A 21,254-nucleotide genomic window follows, 5' to 3' on the forward strand; every position below is an offset into this window, starting at 1 on the left:
GAAATGGAAAAATTTCTAGAAACACACAACCTTCCAAGACTGAATCATGAAAAAATAGAAACTCAAAATAGACCAACTACAAGTAATGAAACTGAATCAGTAATTTTAAAACTCCCAAAAAACAAAAGTCCAGGACTAGAGAGCTTCACAGGTGAATTTTACTAACCATTTAGAGTTCACCGCTATCCTTATCAAACTATTCCAAAAAATTGAAGAGGAAGTAACAATTCCAAACTCATTTTATGAGGCCAGCATTACCCTGATACTAAAATCAGACAAAGACACCACAAAAGAAAGATGATTTTGGGCCAATATCCTTGATGAACATAGATGCAAAGATCCTCGAAAAATGTTAGCAAACCAAATTCACCACTACATTAAAGGGATCATATACCATGTTCAAATGGGATATATTCCAGGGATGCAAGGATGGTACACCATCTGCAAATCAATCAATGTGATTCACCACATTAACAAGACAAAGGATAAAAATCAAATGAACATTCTGTCTTGAGCACTGGGTGTTATACTTAACTAATGAATCATTGAACACTACATCAAAAACTAATTATGGGGATGCCTGGGTGGCTCAGTTGGTTAAGCAGCTGCCTTCGGCTCAGGTCATGATCCCAGTGTCCTGGGATCGAGTCCCACATTGGGCTCCTTGCTCCGCAGGGAGCTTGCTTCTCCCTCTGACTCTGCCTGCCACTCTGCCTGTGCTCACTCTCGCTCTCGCTCTCTCTGACAAATAAATAAATAAAATCTTTAAAAAAAAGAAAAAACTAATTATGTACTATACAGTGGCTAACTGAACATAACAAAAAAATCATATGAATATCTAAATGGTTGCAGAAAAAGCACTTGGCAAAAATCAACAATCCATTTTTATCCTCCTGGCCACTAGACACCATGATAGGTAGCCTGTGTGGACCAATTGAGGTCCTTTAGGTATTTGTCTGAGCAGCCCTCCTTGGAGTCCTAGCCATGAAGCCAAGAACTCAGCTGGAAGTATAAACCTGGTATGTGGGCCCTGAAGGGAAATCATGCTGTGGGACTATCCAGGCCCAAGGTGGGGTTGAGGGAGGTGGCAGGGAGAGCCTGCAGCAGGAGTGGTGGCCCAATCTCCAGTGATTGTCCTGGGTCATTCTTTCAACATCAATTTATAATTAAAAACTCCCCTCAAAACTCCCTGGTTTTGGAAGGAATGTAAGGAATGTACCTCAACATGCTAAAGCCACATATGACAAATCCACAGCTAACATCATGCTCAGTGGTGTAAAACTAAAAGCTTTTCCTCTAGGATGAGGTACAAGATAAGGATGCCCACTCTTGCCATGTTTATGCAACATAGTACTGGAACCCCTAGCTATAGTAATCCGATAAGAAAAAGAAATTGGTTCAAATTGATTCAAACTGGTAAGGAAGAAGTAAAATTATCACTATTTGCAGATGACTTGATGCTATATACACAAAACCCTAAAGACCATCAAAAAACTATTAGAACTAATAAATGAATTCAGTAAAGTTCCAAAATACAAAAGTAACATACAGAAATTGGTTGCAAAAAAAAAAAATAAATAAATAAATTGGTTGCATTTCCATATACTAATAATGATCAGAAAGAGAAATGAAAAAAACAATCTTATTTAAACTGCATCAAAAGACAAGACCTATGGATCAATTTAACAGTAGGGTAAAGACCTGCTGTGAAAACTGCAAGAAGATTTTATTGAAAAAAGCAATTGAGGATGACAAAAATAAATTGACAGATATAACATGGTCATGGATTGGAAGAATTAATATTATCAAAATGTCTATATCACCCAAAGCAATCTTCAGAGTCAATGCAATCCTCATCAAAATACCAACAGTATTTAGAACACATAATACCAAAATTTCTATGGAACAACAAAACACCCCAAATAGCCAAAGCAATCTTCAGAAAGAAAAACAATCCTGGAGGTAATATGCTCTTGGATTTCAAACTACACTACAAAGCTGTGGCTATCAAGATAGTATAGTCGTGGCACAAAACAGACACATCAATGAAACAGAATAAAGAGCCCAGAAATAAACCTACATTTATATGGTCAATCTAGACAAAGGAGTCTAGATAAACAATGGGGAAAAGAGAGTCTTTTCAATAAATGGTGCTGGGAAAACTGGAAAGCCATATGTAAAAGAATGAAACTGGGCCACTTTTTTTTTTTAACTGATATAATGCATATTTTAAAATTTTAATTTTTATTTATTTTTTAAATTTCTTTTGTGTTCCAGAATTCATTGTTTATGCACCACACCCAGTGCTCCTGCAATATATACCCTCCGAAATACCCACCACCAAGCTCACCCAACCTCCCACCTCCCTCCCCTCCAAAACCCCCAGTTTGTTTCTCAGAATCCACAATCTCCCATGGTTCATCCCCCCCTCCAATTTCCCCCAACTCACTCTCTCCATCTCCTCACATCCTCCATGTTATTCCTTATGCTCCCCAAGTAAGTAAAACCATATGATAATTGACTCTCTCTGCTTGACTTATTTCACTCAGCATAATCTCTTCCAGTCCCATCCATGTTGATAGAAAAGTTGGGTGTTCATCCTTTCTGACGGAGGCATAATACTCCATAGTATACGTGGACCATATCCTCCTTATCCATTTGTCCACTAAAGGGCATCTTGGTTCTTTCCACAGTTTGGCGACTGTGGCCATTGCTGCTATGAACATTGGGTACAGATGGCCCTTTTTACTACATCTGTATCTTTGGGGTAAGTACCCAGTAATGCAATTGCAGAGTCACAGGGAAGCTCTATTTTTAATTTCTATTTTTAATTTCTTAAGGAATCTCCACTCTGTTTTCCAAAGTAGCTGCACCAACTTGCATTCCCACCAGCAGTGTAAGAGGGTTCCCTTTTCTCCACATCCTCTCCAACACATATTGTTTTGGCCATTCTAACATTGTTAATTTTGGCCATTCTAATTGTCCCCTAAAGTGAGCAGATTATCTTCCCAGAACACTCTGAACACCCATGGAATCAGCCCGAGAGGTAGGATTATACACTTCTGGATCTTTACCAGGGCAGAAGACGCCGATAGACAGGTAAAGCAGAGTGGGAACATCGGACTGGGCCATTTTCTTACACCATACACAAAATGAACTCAAAATAGATTAAAGACCTGATTGTAACACTGAAACCATAAAAGTCCTAAAAGAAAATAATAGGTAGTGAGCTCTTTGATATCACTCCTAGTAATATTTTTTTGGAACAGTCTCTTTACACAAGAGCAACAAAAGCTAGAACAAACAAATGGAATGGCATCAAACTAAAAAGCTTTTGCACAATGAAGGAAACCATAAACAAAATAAGAAGGCAACCTACTGAATGAGAGGTTATTTGCAAGCCATACATCCAGTAAAGGATTAATATTCAAAATATGTAATATAAATTTAATTTAATATAAAAATACAATTTAATATAAAAAATCCAATTTAAAAATAGGTAGAAGAGGGAAGGAGCAAGATGGCAGAGGAGTAGGAGACTTAAGTATCAAGTCCCAGGAGTTCAGCTAGATAGTTATCAAACCATTCTGAACACCTTCAAACTCAACAGGAGATCAAAGAGAAGAAGAGCAGCAACTCTAGGAACGGAAAAGTGACCACTTTCTGGAAGGTAGGACGTGAGAGAAGTGAATCCAAGGCAATATATGGGAAGAGAGACTGTGGGGGGGGGGCAGCTCCCAGCAAGCAGTAGAGCCACGGAGCACAAAATAGGAACTTTTAGAAGTCTGTTTCAATGAGGGATGTTGCTCCAGAGCCTAAGCGGGTGGCGGAGCCCTCATGGGGACAATGTGGTCTCAGGACCCACGGGGTCACATAAAGACCTGGGGTGCCTGAGTGTGGCAGAGCTGCTAGGTATCAGAGCAGGGAAGTTGGCAGCAGACACTGAGCCCAGTAGGCTCTCAGCTTGGGGTTACCTTAAACCGTGATCCGAGGCACAGTCAGACCACTGCTCTTCAAGCAGGGACCTCACAAGTGGCAGATCCAGGGAAACTCCCTCCTTCATCCTCCAGAAGAAGCAGGATGACAGCATGCTGCAGGAATCTGCTGGGTTTGGAGACTCCAAATGGGGCCACTTGACAGAGATAGAAATGCTCCATCACAGGCTGGGTGAGCTCAGAGCACTGCTAGAGACCAGGGAGATGGGAGAGATTCACTGCTTTTCTCTGAGGGCACTCTGAGGAGTGGGGTCCTGAGCTCTCAGCTCCTCTGGGGCCAGAGACTGGGAGGCTGCCATTCTCATTCTCGTCCTTCAAAGCAGTATGGAAAGCTTCAGGGAACAAAAGCTATCAAACATGAACCCGAGCAGATTACTTAGCCTGGCCCCTGGCAAGGGTGGTGCAGTTCTCCCCCAGGCAAAGACATTTGAGAATCACTGCAATGGGTCCCTCCCCCAGAAGATCAGCAAGAATATCCAACCAAGACCAAGTTCACCAATCAGTGAGAACTGCAAAACCTCAGAGCTACAAGAATACAGCACATAGAATTTGTGGCTTTCTCCCCATGATTCTTTAGTCTTTCAAAGTTAAATTTTTTTAATTTTATTTTTTAATCTATTTTTTAATTTTTCTTCTTTCCTATTTTAATTTTTTTAACTATTTTAACTTATCAGTACCTTTTTTTTAAAGATTTTATTTATTTATTTGACAGAAATCACAAGTAGACGGAGAGGCAGACAGAGAGAGAGAGAGGGAAGCAGGATCCCTCCTGAGCAGAGAGCCCGATGCAGGACTCGATCCCAGGACCCTGAGATCATGACCTGAGCCGAAGGCAGCGGCTTAACCCACTGAGCCACCCAGGTGCCCTTATCAGTACCTTTTTAAAGATCTTTTTTCCTTTTTATTGTTATAGTCATATTCTATCCCTTCATTGTATTTATTTTTTGTATACATACTAGATTTTCTTTCTTTAAAATTTTGGGATACAGTTTCTTCTAACAGATCAAAATATACCCTAAACCTAGCACATGACTTTGTGCTAGTCTCCAGCCTTATCACATACTTCCCTTTTTTTTAGCAACTTCTTATCACTTCCTTTTTTAGAATCTTTTAAAATTTTCATCTTTACAATCATATTCCATCCCTTCATCTTGTTTACCCTTATTTTGTATACATGTGTTTTTCTTTCTTTAAAATTTTGGAAGGCAGTTTCTTCTAAAAGACCAAAATACACCCAAAACCAAGTGTGTGACCCATTATATTCACCAGTCTAATATATATAGTTTTTTCCCCTCCTTTCTTCCCTGGTTTCAGGTCTCCTCCAGTTTGGTTAGTGTATGTTTTCCTGGGGTCTTTGCTATCCTTTTAGTATTTTGTTCTCTCATTCATCTACTCTTACCTGGATAAAATGACAAGGTGGAAAAACTCACCTCAATTAAAAAAAAAAAAAAAAGAGTAAGCAGCAGTACCAACGTCTAGGGACCTAACTAATATGGACATTAGTATGATGTCAGAACTAGAGTTCAGAATGATGATTATCAAGGTGCTAGCTGGGCTCAAAAAAAGCATGGAGGATACTAGAGAATCACTTTCTGGAGAAATAAAATCCCTTTCTGGAGAAATAAAAGAACTAAAACTAACCAAGTTGGCATAAAAAAGCTATTAATGAAGTGCAATAAAAAGTGGAGGCTCTTACTGCTAGGATAAATGAGGCAGAAGAGAGAATTAGTGATATAGAAGACCAAATGATGGAGAATAAAGAAGCTGAGAAAAAGAGAGACAAACAACTCCTGGACCACAAGGGGAGAATTTGAGAGATAAGTGATACCGTAAAATGAAACAATATTAGAATAATTTGGGATCCCAGAAGAAGAAAGAAAGAGAGGAGCAGAAGGTATATTGGAGAAAATTATAGCAGAGAATTTCCCTAATTTGGAGAAGGGAGCAAGCATCAAAATCCAGGAGGCACAGGGAACCCCCCACCCCGGTCAAAATCAATAAAAATAGGACCACCACCATCTAATAGTAAAATTTCCAAGTCTCAGTGACAAAGACAAAATCCTGAAAGCAGCTCAGGACAAAATCCTGAAAGCCGCTCAGGACCTATCCTCTTGTAACCTGTTCTAAGGTAGAAACATTAGATTCTACCTTAGAACAGGTTTCTACCTTAGAAAGTGTGTGACCATTATATTCACCAGTCTAATATATATAATTTTTTCCCCTCCTTTCCTCCCTGGTTTCAGGTCTCCTCCAGTTTGGTGAGTGTATGTTTTCCTGGGGTCGTTGCTATCCTTTTAGTATTTTGTTCTCTCATTCATCTATTCTTATCTGGATAAAATGACAAGGTAGGTTTCTACCTTAGGAACCTGTTCTAAGGTAGAAACATTATATTGGTAGCAGACCTATCCACAGAGACCTGGCAGGCCAGAAAGGACTGGCATGATATATTCAGAGCACTAAATAAGAAAAATGTGCAGCCAAGAATACCATATCCAGCTAGACTGTCATTGAAAATAGAAGGAGAGATAAAAAGCTTCCAGGACAAACAAAATCTAAAAGAATTTGCAAATGCCAAACCAGACCTATAGGAAATATTGAAAGGGATCCTCTAAGCAAAGAGAGAGCCTAAAAATAACATGGACCAGTAAGGAACAGAGACAGTCACCTTACAAGCAATACAGTAGCACTAAATTCATATCTTTCAATAGCCACACTGAATGTAGATGGACTAAATGCCCCCATCATAAACATAGGGTATCAGATTGGATTAAAAAAACAAGACCCATCAATATGCTGTCTGCAAGAGACTCATTTGAGACACAAAGACACCTCCAGACTTAAAGTGAGGGGGTGGAAAACAATTTACCATTAATAAAAGAAAGAACAAGAATCATATGATACTCTCAATAGATGCTGAAAATGCATTTGACAATTTACAGCATCGTTTCTTGATCAAAACTCTTCACAGTGTAAAGACAGAGGGTACATACCTCAATATCATAAAAGCCATCTATGAAAAACCCACAACAAATATCATTCTCAATGGGGAAAAACTGAGAGCTTTTCCCCTAAGGTCAGGAACATGGCAGAGATGTCATAATCATCAAGACAGTATGGTACTGGCACAAAAAACAGACCCATATATCAGTGGAACAGAATAGAAAGCCCAGAAATGGACCCTCAACTCTATGGTCAACTAATCATCCACAAAGCAGGAAGGAATGTCCAATGGAAAAAGGTCTCTTCAACAAATGGTGTTGGGAAAATTGGACAGGCACATGCAGAAGACCGAAAGTGGACCATTTCCTTACACCACACACAAAAATAGACTCAAAATGGATGAAACAGGAATCCATCAACATCCTTGAGGAGAACACAAGCAGTAACCTCTTCAACCTCAGCCACAGCAACTTCTTCCTAGAAACATAGCCAAAGGCAAGGGAAATAAGGGCAAAAATGAACTATTGGGACTCCATCAAGATCAAAAGTTTTTGCACAGCAAAGGAAACAGTCAACAAAACCAAAAGACAACCAACAGAATGGGAGAAGATATTCGTAAATGACATATCACATAAAGGGCTAGTATCCAAAATCTATAAAGAAATCAAACTCAACACCCAAAGAACAAATAAACCAATCAAGAAATTGGCAGAAGACATGAACAGACAGACATTTCTGCAAAGAAGACATCCAAATGGCCAACAGACATATGAGAAAGTGCTCAACATTACTTGGCATCAAGGAAATACAAATCAAAACCACAGTGAGATACCACCTCACACCAGTCAGAATGGCTAAAATTAACAAGTCAGGAAATGACAGGTGTTGGAAAAGATGTGGGGAAAGGGGAACCCTCCTACACTCTTGGTGGGAATGCAAGCTGGTGCAGCTACTCTAGAAAACAGCATGAAACTTCCTCAAAAAGTTTAAAATAGAGCTACCCTATCAAAAGGGTAATTGCAATTGCACTACTGGGAATTTACCCTAAAGATACAAACGTAGTGATCCAAAGGGGCACATGTGCTGAATGTTTATAGCAGCAATGTCCACAACAGCTAATCTGTGGAAAGAACCTAAATGTCCATCAACAGATGAATGGATAAAAAAGATGTGTTATATATATAACACATTTTTATCCATTCATATACATATATATATATATATATATATATATATATATAATGCAATACCACACAACCATCAAAAAAACACAAAATCTTGCCATTTGCAATGACATGGGTGGAACAAGAGGGTATTATGCTAAGCAAAATAAGTCAATCAGAGAAAGACAATTATCATATGATCTCTCTGATATGAGGAATTTGAGAGGCAGGGCGGCTGGTTGTGGGGGATAGGGAGGGAAAATATGAAACAAGATGGGAAAAGGGAGGGAGACAAACCATAAGAGACTCTTAATCTCAGGAAACAAACTGAAGGTTGCTGGGTGGTGGGAGGGGAAGGATAGGGTGGCTGGGTTATGGACATTGGGGAGGGTATGTGTTATGGTGAGTGCTGTGAATTGTGTAAGACTGATGATTCACAGACCTATACCCCTGAAGCAAATATTATAGGTTAAATAAATAAATACCAAAAAATTAAAAATTAAAATGGGCAGAAGACACGAAAAGACATTTCTCCAAAGAAGACATGCAGATGGCCAACAGTCACATGAAAAGATGCTCAGTCACTAATCATCAGGGACATGCAAATCAAAACCACAATGAGATATCACCTCACACCAGGCAGACTGGCCATTATCAAAAAGATAAGAAATAACAAGAGTTGGTAAGGATGTGGATAAAAGGACGCACATACACTGCTGGTGGGAATGGAAATGGGTATAGCCACTATGAAAAAATGTGTGGAAGTTCCTCAAAAAATATTAAAAATGGAACCACCATATGACCCAGGCATTCCACATCTGAGTATTTATCTGAAGAAAACAAAACACCAATTTGAAGAGCTCTGTGCACCCCCATGTTCTCTGCAGCATTATTTACAATAGCCCAGGTATAAAAGCAACCTAAATGCCCCTCCATAGATGAATGGATAATGCAGATGTGGTGCATATATGAAATATTACTTGGCCATAAAAAGAATAAAATCTTGCCATTTGTGACAAAATGGGTGGACTGGAGGGTATTATGCCAAGTGAGTTATGTCAGACAGGGGAAGAAAAACACAATATGATTTCACTTATACATGGAACCTAAAAACAAAACAAATGTTATATGCCAATGACATCTCATTAAAGCTGGAAAAAAACAAAGACCCATGAGTGGTACGGCTGGATTAAATCCTAGACTTCCGGTCCCAGAGCTGCACACTATAAAATAAACAAACCACATTTATTTATCCTTCTCTCTAGTGACATTTAGTTTGCAATTTTCCCTACCATGAACAAGTTTCAGTGAACATCACAGATAGGCACAGGGATGTGAACGTCCCTGTGCCTATCTGCCTTTGCATATGTGGAACAGTTCCTGAAGGTATATACATCACGTAGAATCGCCATGGAATGAGTCCTTTTCTGTTTGTTTTTTGAAAGTACAGAGCAACACAGATGTTATTTAAAATTTTCTTCTTCCCTTCAGAAAATTTTTTTGTCTGATAGAATTTATGTTCCATGAAGGCAGGGAATTTTGTCTGTTTTGTTCACAGCTCTTTTCTAGGCAAACAGAAGAATGTCAAGCACATGAGAGATACTCAATAAGTACCTGCAGAAAATATGAATGGTTCTTGAATATTAGGCTCTGTTGCCTTAATTATGCAAACACTTTTTATACAACCCCAAACTGTGTAAGGAGAATTTCTAGTTACTCATCTTTGTACATTGAGAATTTTACCCAAGCCTTGGATTTACCCCCCAAAAGGCACTGGAAGAGAGGATTCTTCTTGGAGGTTATGGTATTGGTATTCTCCTCAAGGACTTTAAACTGGGGGGTTAGGAACAAGTGCTATGACTCAACAGTTTGAAGAGAATGAGGTGGGAGCCACAGCTGTAAACGATGTGGGACAGTCTCCCCTGAGTCCTGGTGTGGTTTGGCCTTCTTGGTGCTGCCAAACACCATGCCAAGACTGAGCCCTGCCTTTAAGGAGATGAAGCTCAACCACTGTCAGCCCCATGGACACTACCAACCCACAGTGGCTAAGGAGACTCCAGTCTGTCCTACTGCTCACTCTTGCCCTTACCCTCTGTGCCTCTGAAGTAGGGCATGTTTATGAGATCCAAAACTAGACTCTCAGAGAGCCCCCTAGTCGTGTGGTCCCACTCCACTCTATCTAGAGCAACTTCCTTTCTCTTGCATGTGAATAGCTCCCTTCCGTAGAATCTAGCAAGGGTGCTGGTTTCCCCCATGTTTCTATTGCAGGTGAATTCAGCCATGCTCAGGAAAGAAGGCATCAGAAGTGCAACTACTGGAGGATTAACTTGTTTTTAGCTGTGTCTTCCCAAAATGTCATAAATCAGTTACAGACAAGGGGACAGTAGTTGAACAGGAAAACTGTCACTTGAGGCTCTTTCTTGACTGCTGTTTCTATGTGAAAGCAGCTGCATCTTTGATTCTAATTTTTTAACCTCTTTTTAGTGTAACTGCTGATGGTGGAGATGGCACATCCAATATCTTCATGTGTAAAACACGGAAATGGTTCTCTTGTGCACAGATGTTAGAGGACTTTGGAGGGAATGGCTGGACCCCCTTTTTTCTCTCGTCTATTTTCCACAGCCCATTCATTCTTTCACAACTCACGTTATATGAATAGCATCCTTTTCAATTTTGTGCTTTACTCAAGACCCATGTTGATAACTGAGCTGACAGCTCTTAGAAGCCTCTGGAATTAACAGATCCATCAAATATTTAGTGATTTAGGCCTATGAGGTGCCAGACCTTCTCTCAAAGCTGAAGAGAAAATATTTCCTGATCTCATGGAGCTTACAACACATCTCATCTCACAAAGCTTTCACCTCCCTGTGAAAGAAATAGATAATAAATAAGTAAACATATGTCAGATGGTGATAATGTAGGAGAAAAGAAAGTCAAAGTACAGGGCAAAGAGTTTTGGAGAGATGCTACTTTAGGGAGCAGAGAAAGCCCCTCTCAGACTCTCTTCTTCATCACATCCTTAGGAAGCGTGGAAAAAGAACACTGAAATACCCTAGTTATACACTCATACTCAACAAGATTCCCTAGTAACTGTGAAAAGTGGATGTAGGTGTGTTTGTTCATGAACATCCCTAGTAAGGTAAGACTATGAAATCTGGACCCTCAGAATCAAATGTGTGATTCTCTGATCCTAATGTCCTCACTTATAAAATGAAATCGTAGGGCTATTGAAAAGTTCCAATTAGCCAGCATATACAAAGTGCCAGGCATACAGTTAGCACTTAATAAATGTGGTTTTCTTTCTTTTCTCCCTTCCCCTTTCTCAGGCTCTTACTTTGATAAAAAACGTTGATAAAATAGCCTTCTCCCCAAGCCATACACATGAGGCAACAGAGAGCCTTATGAAGGAAAAATTAGAAATTAGATCAGTTTTTCTTTATCATACTATTTCCTCAATCCATGGAGCCTAGATGTCTTTAGATAATTTGGAGTGAAAACAAACAATTTCTTATTGGGTTCCTCTAGAGTCTGAATGGGCCTAGAACGTTGCCATCATATAGAAAAGAGATCATTGAAATGCCACCCGAGGGAACAAAGGCACTAGATTGAATTACAAATATCCTATCATGTGAGTAGTTGAGGAAGCTGCGTGAGACCCTCCAGAGCTGGGTGTTGACAACATCTCTCTTGAACACAACATAGGATAAATATGAATACTTATTAAAAAATCTAAATCATTACCTCCCATTGTCCCCAGTGGAGTGGTACCAAATTCATAAAGAAAATAAATTCCCTGGTATTTTTTTTTAATAGCAGAAGAAACATATCATGAATACTAACAAAAATAAAATATGGCTTTCTTACCCTAACAGTTGAAATCCAGGTAAACTTCGCCCTTTTAATGGGCCATGTAAGTGGTTGGGTTTGTTGTTGTTGTTGTTGTTTTTAAACAACAGATCAAAACCAACTTCTATTATTTTTTCACGAAGTCACTCCCAGTAGCCTCTTCCTTTGGTGTAGAAGTAAATTCTCTGGACTAGAAATACGAAGTCATCCCTATGACCTTGATCAAGATGTCTCACTTCTCAGAGCTCAGTGTCCTGGGCTTGGACTAGATTGACTCTCTGGAAAATTTTTGTGCATGTTCTGAGATTTTCCTATGAAAATATTTTTCCCCTTTCTTTTCTTCCTCTATTATTCAGCTACAAAAAGTAATGAGGATATATATATATATATATATATATATATATATATATATATATATCAGATATATCAGGCACAAGAAGACAAATATTGTATGATTCCACTTATGTGCGGTATCTAGCATAGTAAAATACATGATGATGGAAAGTGGATCAGAGGTTACCAGGGGTTGAGGAGAAGGGAGGATGGGGAATTATTGCTTCACGGGTAGAGTTTCTTGAACTATATACTGGTGATGGCTGCACATCATTTAATTAATGCCACTGAATTGTATACTCAAAAAATGGCCCCCAAAAGGGACATTTTCACACACACACACACACACACACACACACAATGCAAAGCACAGAGTTAAACAGATGGTCCACAGAAGCTTTCCAGATCCAGGTGAGTTTGTCAGTTTAGCTGTAGAAACAGGTACTTCTGGATCATCTGCTGAGAGTGAAAGTCTTGGGATTGGAATCCTACTTCTTCGATCAACTCGGTACTTCTTTGTGCAGGTTTCGGTGTTCCCCATGATCTGGCTCTGAGTTTACCTAACCAACACATTCACTAATTCGAACCATTCACTTGGTTAAGCCATTCTCTTCACTAGCTGAGGAGACCATCCAGCTGTCTCCCATCTCCATCTCCCTATTCATGCTGCTAACTCTTTCCTTTGCTCAGCCACATCCTCCCTGTCTTCAAGGTCAGCTCAGGAACCATTTTCACACGGAAGAGACTATCTCTCATCCATAGTTTTCGTATCTTACTAATCATCCTAAGTGACTTCTCTGGCCTTGAACACCAATAGCATATAAAATGCTCTTCCCCATTATAGCTTACTTACCCACAGCAGGGTATGGATTATTGTTTCCCATTTGCTAGTCTTTTGTAGGCTCCCTTAATCTTATTTGCCAAGCAATTATTAATGGTCTTTTAAGTACCCAGAAAATACTATTATTGTTGATTAGCGAATAATAATTAACAATAGTTGGTATTTATGGAGCCCACACATTCCACAGTGATTTCACACATACAGTTATGGAATCATTGTTTACCAGTCTCCTAAATCCCCACAACAAACTTATTAGTGAAATGTTAGCTCCATTTTAATGAAAAAGAACCGAGGTGTCGAAGAATCAAGAGGTCCATGCAAGCGTGTATGCTAATTAATAAATAATTAATATATTTAATAATAAAATAATTAAAATCAATCTTGTGTATTAAAACATTTCCTAATATATGTCCAACTGAGAATAAACCTAGGAAAAAGACTTTTTATATAGAAAATGACTCATTTATTTTGTTATTTAATAAATGTTTGGTCACACAACCTGGGTCTATTTAGCCAAGTTATTTTCCAAAACTATTTTCAACCTTTTTTTTTTTTTTGAAGATTTTATTTATTTATTTGAGAGAGAGAGAGAGCATGAGCAGGGAGAGAACCAGAGGGAGAAGCAGACTCCCCACTGAGCAGAAAGCCCAGTGTAGGGCTCGATGTGGGGCTTGAACCCAGAACTCTGGAATCATGACCTGAGCTAAAGATGGATGCTTAACCGACTGAGCCACTCAGGAACTACTATTTTCAACTTTAAAAAGTTAACAATTAATACATATTTGTTATAGAAAAATAAGAAAATAAGGCAGGGAAGAAAGTCTATAATCCCACTATCTAAAGTCAACAACTAGTAACATATCTTTTCATACATTGTCTATGATTATATGTAGACCCCCCTTTCTTTGAATAGAAAATGGAATTTTTGTAGAGATAGAGAGATAGCTTTGATAATAGGATTTTTAACTTAATGGGGGAATGAATATATTTGCATGTCAAATACACCTATGTTCCCATTTATGACTGCATGACTTATAAGCTAATCCTCTATTTTTGTATGTTTCCATTGGCTCCTATTTTTTCTAGCATATAAAAAAGCTCTGTGATGAACAAATCTCAATCTTCATGCACTTGTCCAACTATTGCCTTAGGATGAATTCCTAGAAGTAGGACTTACAGGTCATTGATAAGAAACTATTTTTTGAAAAAAAAATATTTTTATGAATTAGAGGTGATAAAACAGATTTAGGTTCATGCTAAGTTTCCAGTACTCTGTCCTACTCAAAATTTTTTTAACCAGATAAAACTGTTTTTTAAATGTCCGAAGAATTTAAACAGATGGTTTCAATATCTCAGCCCCTTCAAACTATATAAATGTATAGATGACAAGCACAGAAATCTAACATTGATTTGGAAGACAAGACATATCCTAATTTCAACAACACTTTTATTATTTCTTTAATCAGAGGAGAAAAGCAGGGAAAAAAGAGGAACCCACATTTGTAAAAACAATCTTCTCCAATTTTTAAAAACTTGTTTTTATTTTTCTGATTTAAAAAATTACATATTCGTTATAGAAAATTTGGAAAATACAGAGAATAAAGAAAACATGAATTTCCCAGAATCCAACAATACAAGAGAGGATAGCCTTCCAGTTTCACTACTTTCTCTACATGCGCATTTTTAAAACAATTTGCCATTCTCCTTCTCTTCCCCACCGGACCCACCAGAAAGGAGGGGAAGGCAGGTCCTTGAGGTCCGCCACACCATTTCATCCTCACCGAAGGCTTCCTCCTTGCTGAGCTGTGACCTGTTTGCCTTCTTACTTCCCAGACTGCTACACAAAAGCAAAAGCCACCCCTCTGCCCTCCCACAGCAGGGTCAATGATCCTCTGCCTCCAGAACTCCGAACCGGAGAACCGGAGAACAACAAAGTCAACTTCCAGCTGCCTGCTGCATTTCAGAGCCAGGTTTCTCCCCGGCAACACCTTGAAGATTTATCTCAGCTGATCAACATCTGAAGCGGCAACTAACACCTTATAAGATGTATAGAGCACTTTAAAGTTTAGCAAGTTCTCTCACATTTTAACATCTGCGAGAGTCTTCTGAAATGGACAAAGCAGATATCCCTGTGTATCAGAAAAGGAAACCAAGGTGCAGAGGAGCTGAGTAAAGGTCATAGATAGTGAATGGCAGAGCTTGGATTTGAAGCCATAAATTGACTCCAAGGTCAGAGCTCGTTGCCTAGCCATTGTTAACAAACCATTCTTCAGACTGACAACTAGAAATTAAGAGCCAGAAGGATCTTCAATAAATCACCTAATCTAATCCCTTCTTAGTAGTCACATGTAAGGAAAAGAAGTCCCAGAGAAGCTAGGTGATTGCGGAAAGTCACCAGCTTTCATGATGAAGAGGATCTAAAGGCCCAATCTTCAGACTCCCAGGCCAGTGCTCACGCCAGTCGTCCCTAGAGAGATGTTCTTTAATAAGCTGGTCTCTCATCCGGAGTCTTCTGGTTAGCCAAATGTCAACCAGGAATTAAAATCCTAAAAGTGTAGAATGTTAGAGCCAGAAGGGACCTTGAAGACCACCCCAGGCAACCCATTCACTTCACAGAGGAATCTAAGGTCCAAATCCCATGGCTTTTGATGTTCAGTTTTATGCACTTCCCTTCCACTCAACCTATCACTTCCCTTCTGAGTAGTTAAAAACAAAATCTGGCCAAAGATTTTACTTCCTTCTTTGACACTCAGCGTGCCACAGGCAAAATCAAAGTGAAACTAAACGGGACTTGAACGCAGAAGATACTTCATTTGCCACAGATGTACCCACCATGACTGTTACTACAAAATATCCGAGTTCTGCTGGGTTCTAAGCAGGCTCCCCCACTCTCTGCCCTCCACCCCCCAACCAGAGAGAAGGCCTACTGAAATCCCTGCGTCCTAGGAAAGGGTACCTATGACCCTTTGGAAGTCACCATCCCTTTAATCTGCGAAAATGTAGCAATACTGTTTCGCTAAAGGCTTTTACTCCACAAATAAGCCTGGAATCCGAATTAAAACTGGAAGCACATCCCCAGAGCTGTCAAAGTTCGCTGACCCCAATGGACTCAGACCCTGCTCCCACCATCTTTGTATACCCCCCCCCCCCAAATCAGCTCCTCAACGCCAGCTAACCCTGACTCTGCAGCAGTTCCATGGTTCTACGGCTAGCCTTACTTCTCTAATGAAATGGAAAGCTCTTTGAGGGCAAGAAGCTACTTCCACCGCCCCTAGCTTCAAGAAACTTGAAGAAGGATAAACCAAACCATGTGTAAAACCAAGCGCGGTCACAGAGGTGTAAACAGGAAGCCAAGGAGCGCAGAAGACGTGCGTCTACAGCTGGGGAGGAGGGCAGCTGCTGGGTAAGGGAACAGATCCGAGTCTTAAAGGGCTAGTGGGATCAGTCGGGCAAAGGTAGGCGGAAGGCAAAGCCAGGCAGGCGGGCCAGCGTCAGCACAGGCAAGGAGAGAAACAGTTCAACGCTGCCGTAGCATCAAGTGCAAGGCGGGGAGTGGTGAGAATTGAGGCTGTAGCGGTGGGCCCAGCAAGGAGGCAACAGGCAACAAGCGCGCGTAATTCGCGCTGACCTGTACCGGGAGAGCAGCTTACGCAATTCGCGAGTAAACGAATTTGGGCGCCCATTGCGAGGCTCTCTCAATGACCGCCGCGCCAGCCCCCTCCCCCGTGCACCTGTGCGCCTTCGCAGCTGCCAAAGCAAACGCAGGGCTGCCTCAATCCGCTAGATTTTCAACGCGGGCCGCACGCCGCCCCCACCCCCGGCCACGGCCGAGGCCACGGCTGCCTCTAGCCCCCCGCCCCCCTGGCCCGCTCGTTTCTCCGCTCTGGTTTAAAACGCCTGTTGACGCACTGTGGCGGGTGCCTGCGCGCTGGCGGGCGGCCCCGCGGTTTTCTCTGCAGTTGTCACCGGGGTTCCTGAAGAAGAATCCCTGCGGGCCTCCCGACCCCGGGCTGGGGAGGCCGGGGGCGGCCAAGGCTCCCTCGGCCGGGCTGGCCCGGGGCCTGGCACGGCGGCCGGGCAGGGGCCGGTGCCATCTGGGGCTTGCGCAAGGCGCAGTGCCGAAATCAGTCCTCCCGGGAAAGCGCAGCATGGAAACAAACAGGACGGGCCGCCCTCTCTCCGCCCGCGGCTGAGCGGGCACCGGCGACAGCGCGGGCTTCCCCGCAGCCAGGCTCGGGCCGGGGCCGGGGCCGGGGCCAGGACCCAGGCGGGCGCGGCGGCGGGGTGCTGGGGGCGCGGGGCGGAGCGGCCCAGGGCAGGGGCTCGCTCGCTCGGGGTCCGCGCGCCGGCGCCCAGGCCGTTGTCATTACCTGGCCAGTGTAGTTTTCCCCGAGCCCGGGAGGCCTCGCAGGAGGTAGAGGTGTTTCCTAAAGCTGGGGCGGCGCGGAGGTGTCCCACGCGGGGGTGGCGGGGCCGGCGGCCGAGGTTTCTGCTGCTGCTGCTGGAGGCTCAGCCTCCCAAAGGATTCAAGAAAACTCTCCTCCATGGGGTGGGGGCTGGCTGCGAGAGCCCTGGGTTCCCTTTCCTGAAGTCACCGTCTTGGCCAAAGCTGTTGTTTTTGTGGCTCTCCGGCCATGTGATAGATGGAGGGGCGGGCGCTCGGAGCCCAGCCCCTCCTTCCCACCCGAGCGAGCCGCGCTGCGTGGGAGGGGGCGTCCCTACCTGGAAAGCTGGGGACTCTGGGAGACTGGCAGCCAGGAGACCCTGGGTGATGCTCCCTACCCTCTGACCCCCAGCCCGCTCGCCGACCCCCTCCCTTGCCTCTCGGTGCCCTTTGCCCTGAGGGGAAAGGGCCTACGGGTTGAAACAGATACTCCCCCCGGCCACCCGCCACGGAAGTCAGGCCCTCAGCAACAACCCTCCTCCACCCACCACCCACCCGCGACTGGCCTAGACCTTGAAAGTGAAATAATTTTAGTCAACGATTAAGGAACGTGAACAGCATTTTAAATAGTAACAGTAAAGTCCATTGTCTTCCCCAGTTTGGGAGCACCAATATCTGGCTAGTGTCCCAGCGGCTCATACCGCTGTCCCACGGCCTGTGTCATTTCTTTCTCCTTCTTCTTCTTCTTCTTTTTTTTTTTTTTTTTTGATCCTTCTTTAGCCTGCCAAAAATATTCTTAGAAAGCTTTGTTGCTTCTACATAACTTTAAATCTCATCAGAAAAAGCACCCCTTAAAACTCAAATTGATGTATGGACAGTAGCATAAACAAGGTCTCATGAGAAGACCTGCACTGCCCAGGTACTTGCTTGGCTGCCACCTGAGAAGACGTGGCCTCTCTGGAAGGATTTCAGCTCCCCAGGGAAAGGAGCAGTCTCTGGAAATCATTTATAGCTAAGTATTCTGAATTACCTTCTAAGCTCCAGGAGCTGGTGAGTGCCAGTCGCTTGATCACCATGGCACTCCCCAGTATTTCACACTCAAGAGTGTGATAGACTGATCCTATTTTTTGAACCAAAATTCAAGATGCATGGACTGAAAGAGACAATATTGAAAGTACCATGTTGGAAAAATCCACGATATATGGTGGCTTTGGCTGTAATAATTACAGTAAAGCAAATGCATTTTGTTTCTGGCAGCTAAGGTATGAACATTTTGGAAAGGAATTGTGAAGAAAAGCAATTTCCTTCTGAAACGAAATCCAGAGATTTCAAAATAAACTTTTGAAACAAGGACCTAAGTAGGGAGGGGCTCTGTGCTGAGAATCACACACTCCCCTTGGGATTCCCCTGGAGTGGTGGCGGTGGGGAGATGGGCTGCTCACCCCTTGGAATTCCCTTCCCAGAATCAGAGGAAGGATCTTGGCACTGCTGAGAAAACTAGAATTTCAAAAGCTTCTCTAAATATTAGGGGAAAACCATAAGGAACAGAGAACACACATGACTCATAAAAATAGTGATGCTTAAATGTAGGTATCCTCTATTTCTATATTCTACCATACTTCTAATAAGAGAGTTTTTGCCCAGCCTCAAATACTACCTTTTTCATTCTAGACTTGCACCGTACAATAGAGGAGCCACTAGTTACAAAGGGCTATTGAGCACTTGAAATGTGGCTAGTGCAAATTGTGACTAAAATGCACACTGAATTTTGAAGGTTCAGTATGAAAAAAAAATGTAAAAATCTCAGTAATTTTTATACTGATTATGTGTTGAAATAATATGTTGGTATGTTAGGTTAATATATAATTAAAATTAGTATCACTTGTTTCTTTTTGCCTTTTTAATGCAGATACAAGAAAAGTTTAAACTAGACACGTAGCTAGTATATTTCTATTAGTGCTGCATGAGACCTCGCATCCACTTCTATTTTCTTCTACAGAGGGGGTCCCAGGCGATGTGGGATAGGGCACAGGAAGACACACAGCTTTGGAGTCTAGAGGTTGTGGTATATGGAGTCTGCAGTGTCTGGCAGATGGAACGACTGAGTAGAGGCTGAGGAATAAGAGTGTGTTGCTCAGAAGAAAGGTCTGAGCCACAGACAGAGCTTTGGAAAGTTTTGCCCTATGAGAAAAAGTTAGACAAATAGAGCAGACAGCTGAAGAGGGGGCCCTGGGGACACCAGCATGTAAGTACTATGCCTTTGAAGTGGATCTGCCAAAGGAGAGTATGGGAGAATGATCAGCAAAGCAGACAGAACTCTAAACTAGAGATGTATGAAGGCCCAGGGAAGAAGAGCTTCAAGGAGGAGAAAATGGACAGCAGTACCTGGAAGTGAACCTGGATACTTTTCCTTTTTTTCAATCCCCACATTTAACTAGTCAACAAGCTCTAGCTTTTTTTTCTGATTTATTCCTCTAAACGACACTGTTTAAAGTTATCTGTGTATATGTTTCCCGCCACTAGACTATAAGTAGAAACAGTATCACCCTTGTCCCCACAAGATCTAACAACACAGCCTGACATTCAGGAGGTGCTCAGTAATTATATGTGAACCGGAACTACTTTCTCAATAGATAAGTGTGATCTTGGGATTTACTAAATATTAAGAGAAAAGCAAGATCATGGTAATGTCAGTGAAGGAGTAAACAGTAAACGTATTGATGGATCTGAGATCCAGCTTGCTAGGAGCTGCAATCACATCTTTGCTGGTTCTCTCTAGGTGGCAGCCTCCAGAGATCTGGGCTAACCTGAGTCCAAGGATCCCTGTGAAAACACTCCTTAGTGCCCTCATTTCGTCCAACCAACTTTTCAACTCTGTTGAAAAAAAAAAAAAAGTTCTGTTCCATTTCTCCCTTATAGGATGACCAGCACTATCTTACTTTGCTGCACTTGAAACCATTACCATGACAGATGGAAACAAAATTACAAATCATTTTCGGCAAATGAAACATTCAAATGTTTCTCTAAGTATTACTGTTTAAAAGACATGGAAAAATGAGGTACATAAGAAGAACTAGTGAAAACCAGGAACTTAACCCTCAAACCTACAGCTCCAAATAACCCAGGATTTGGAAGGCCTAATTATAAATCAGCCCCAGGTTTCTACCCCAGAGATGCCACGATGGCAGAAAGTCTGAGACCAAGACGGAGCTTTTGAAGTAGTCTAACCAAAGACCCCGGAACGTGTAGAACCAGTGCAAACATGTAGGCGCAGTTTTCCCAATGCTTTCAAATCCTATGTCTTTTCTTCCCCTGCCAAAATTTTTCCAAATTTTTTTCCTCAACAACATAAACTAGACTTATCCACACCCATATTCCTCTTGTCAAATGTAAGTGGTATAAATGGAAAGGACCGGAAGGACGTCTAGCTGGGCGTGCGTGTAGACTTCTGATGCCCAGCAGCTCCACTTGCACCCGCTGCCGCTTTCTGCCCAATCTGACCAGTCAGAGACAGGACCCTGTCCTCCTCTCTACCAACACTGTTCCCTCCTGGCTCTTCCCTCCTCCTTCCCCTAGAAGCCAGGTGGAGGCTGCAGGAAGCTAGAAGACGTTAGGGAAAAAGAGACAAGGGAAGAGAAGTGATGCAGCATATCTATATCTACTTGGCTGAATTGACAGTGGAAATGCACAGGGCTCTGGTGGCCTGGGAGTGGTCTGCCATGCAGAATGTCCTCTGGATAAACCTGATTTTG

General features: G+C 42.0%; 1 protein-coding gene across 10 annotated transcripts in view; it reads right to left on the bottom strand.

The window, feature by feature from the left end:
• The window catches only part of N4BP2L1 (NEDD4 binding protein 2 like 1), a 54,198-nt gene extending 36,186 nt beyond the window's left edge, over positions 1–18,012 (bottom strand). For 7 of the 10 annotated variants that reach the window (XM_082700359.1, XM_082700360.1, XM_082700355.1 and 4 more), the window contains exon 1: positions 17,489–17,799. In XM_082700359.1, coding sequence (XP_082556485.1) covers positions 17,489–17,664 — 176 coding nt within the window. In that variant the 5' untranslated portion in view covers positions 17,665–17,799. Of the gene's footprint in view, positions 1–17,488 lie in introns of all 10 variants that reach the window. The other 3 variants (XM_082700356.1, XM_082700352.1, XM_082700351.1) reach the window with 3 other exon arrangements.
• Positions 18,013–21,254: the final 3,242 nt, after the last annotated feature.

Source organism: Mustela nivalis, assembly GCF_964662115.1.
Source record: "Mustela nivalis genome assembly, chromosome: 15".
In the NCBI taxonomy this organism is placed as follows: Eukaryota; Metazoa; Chordata; class Mammalia; order Carnivora; family Mustelidae; genus Mustela; species Mustela nivalis.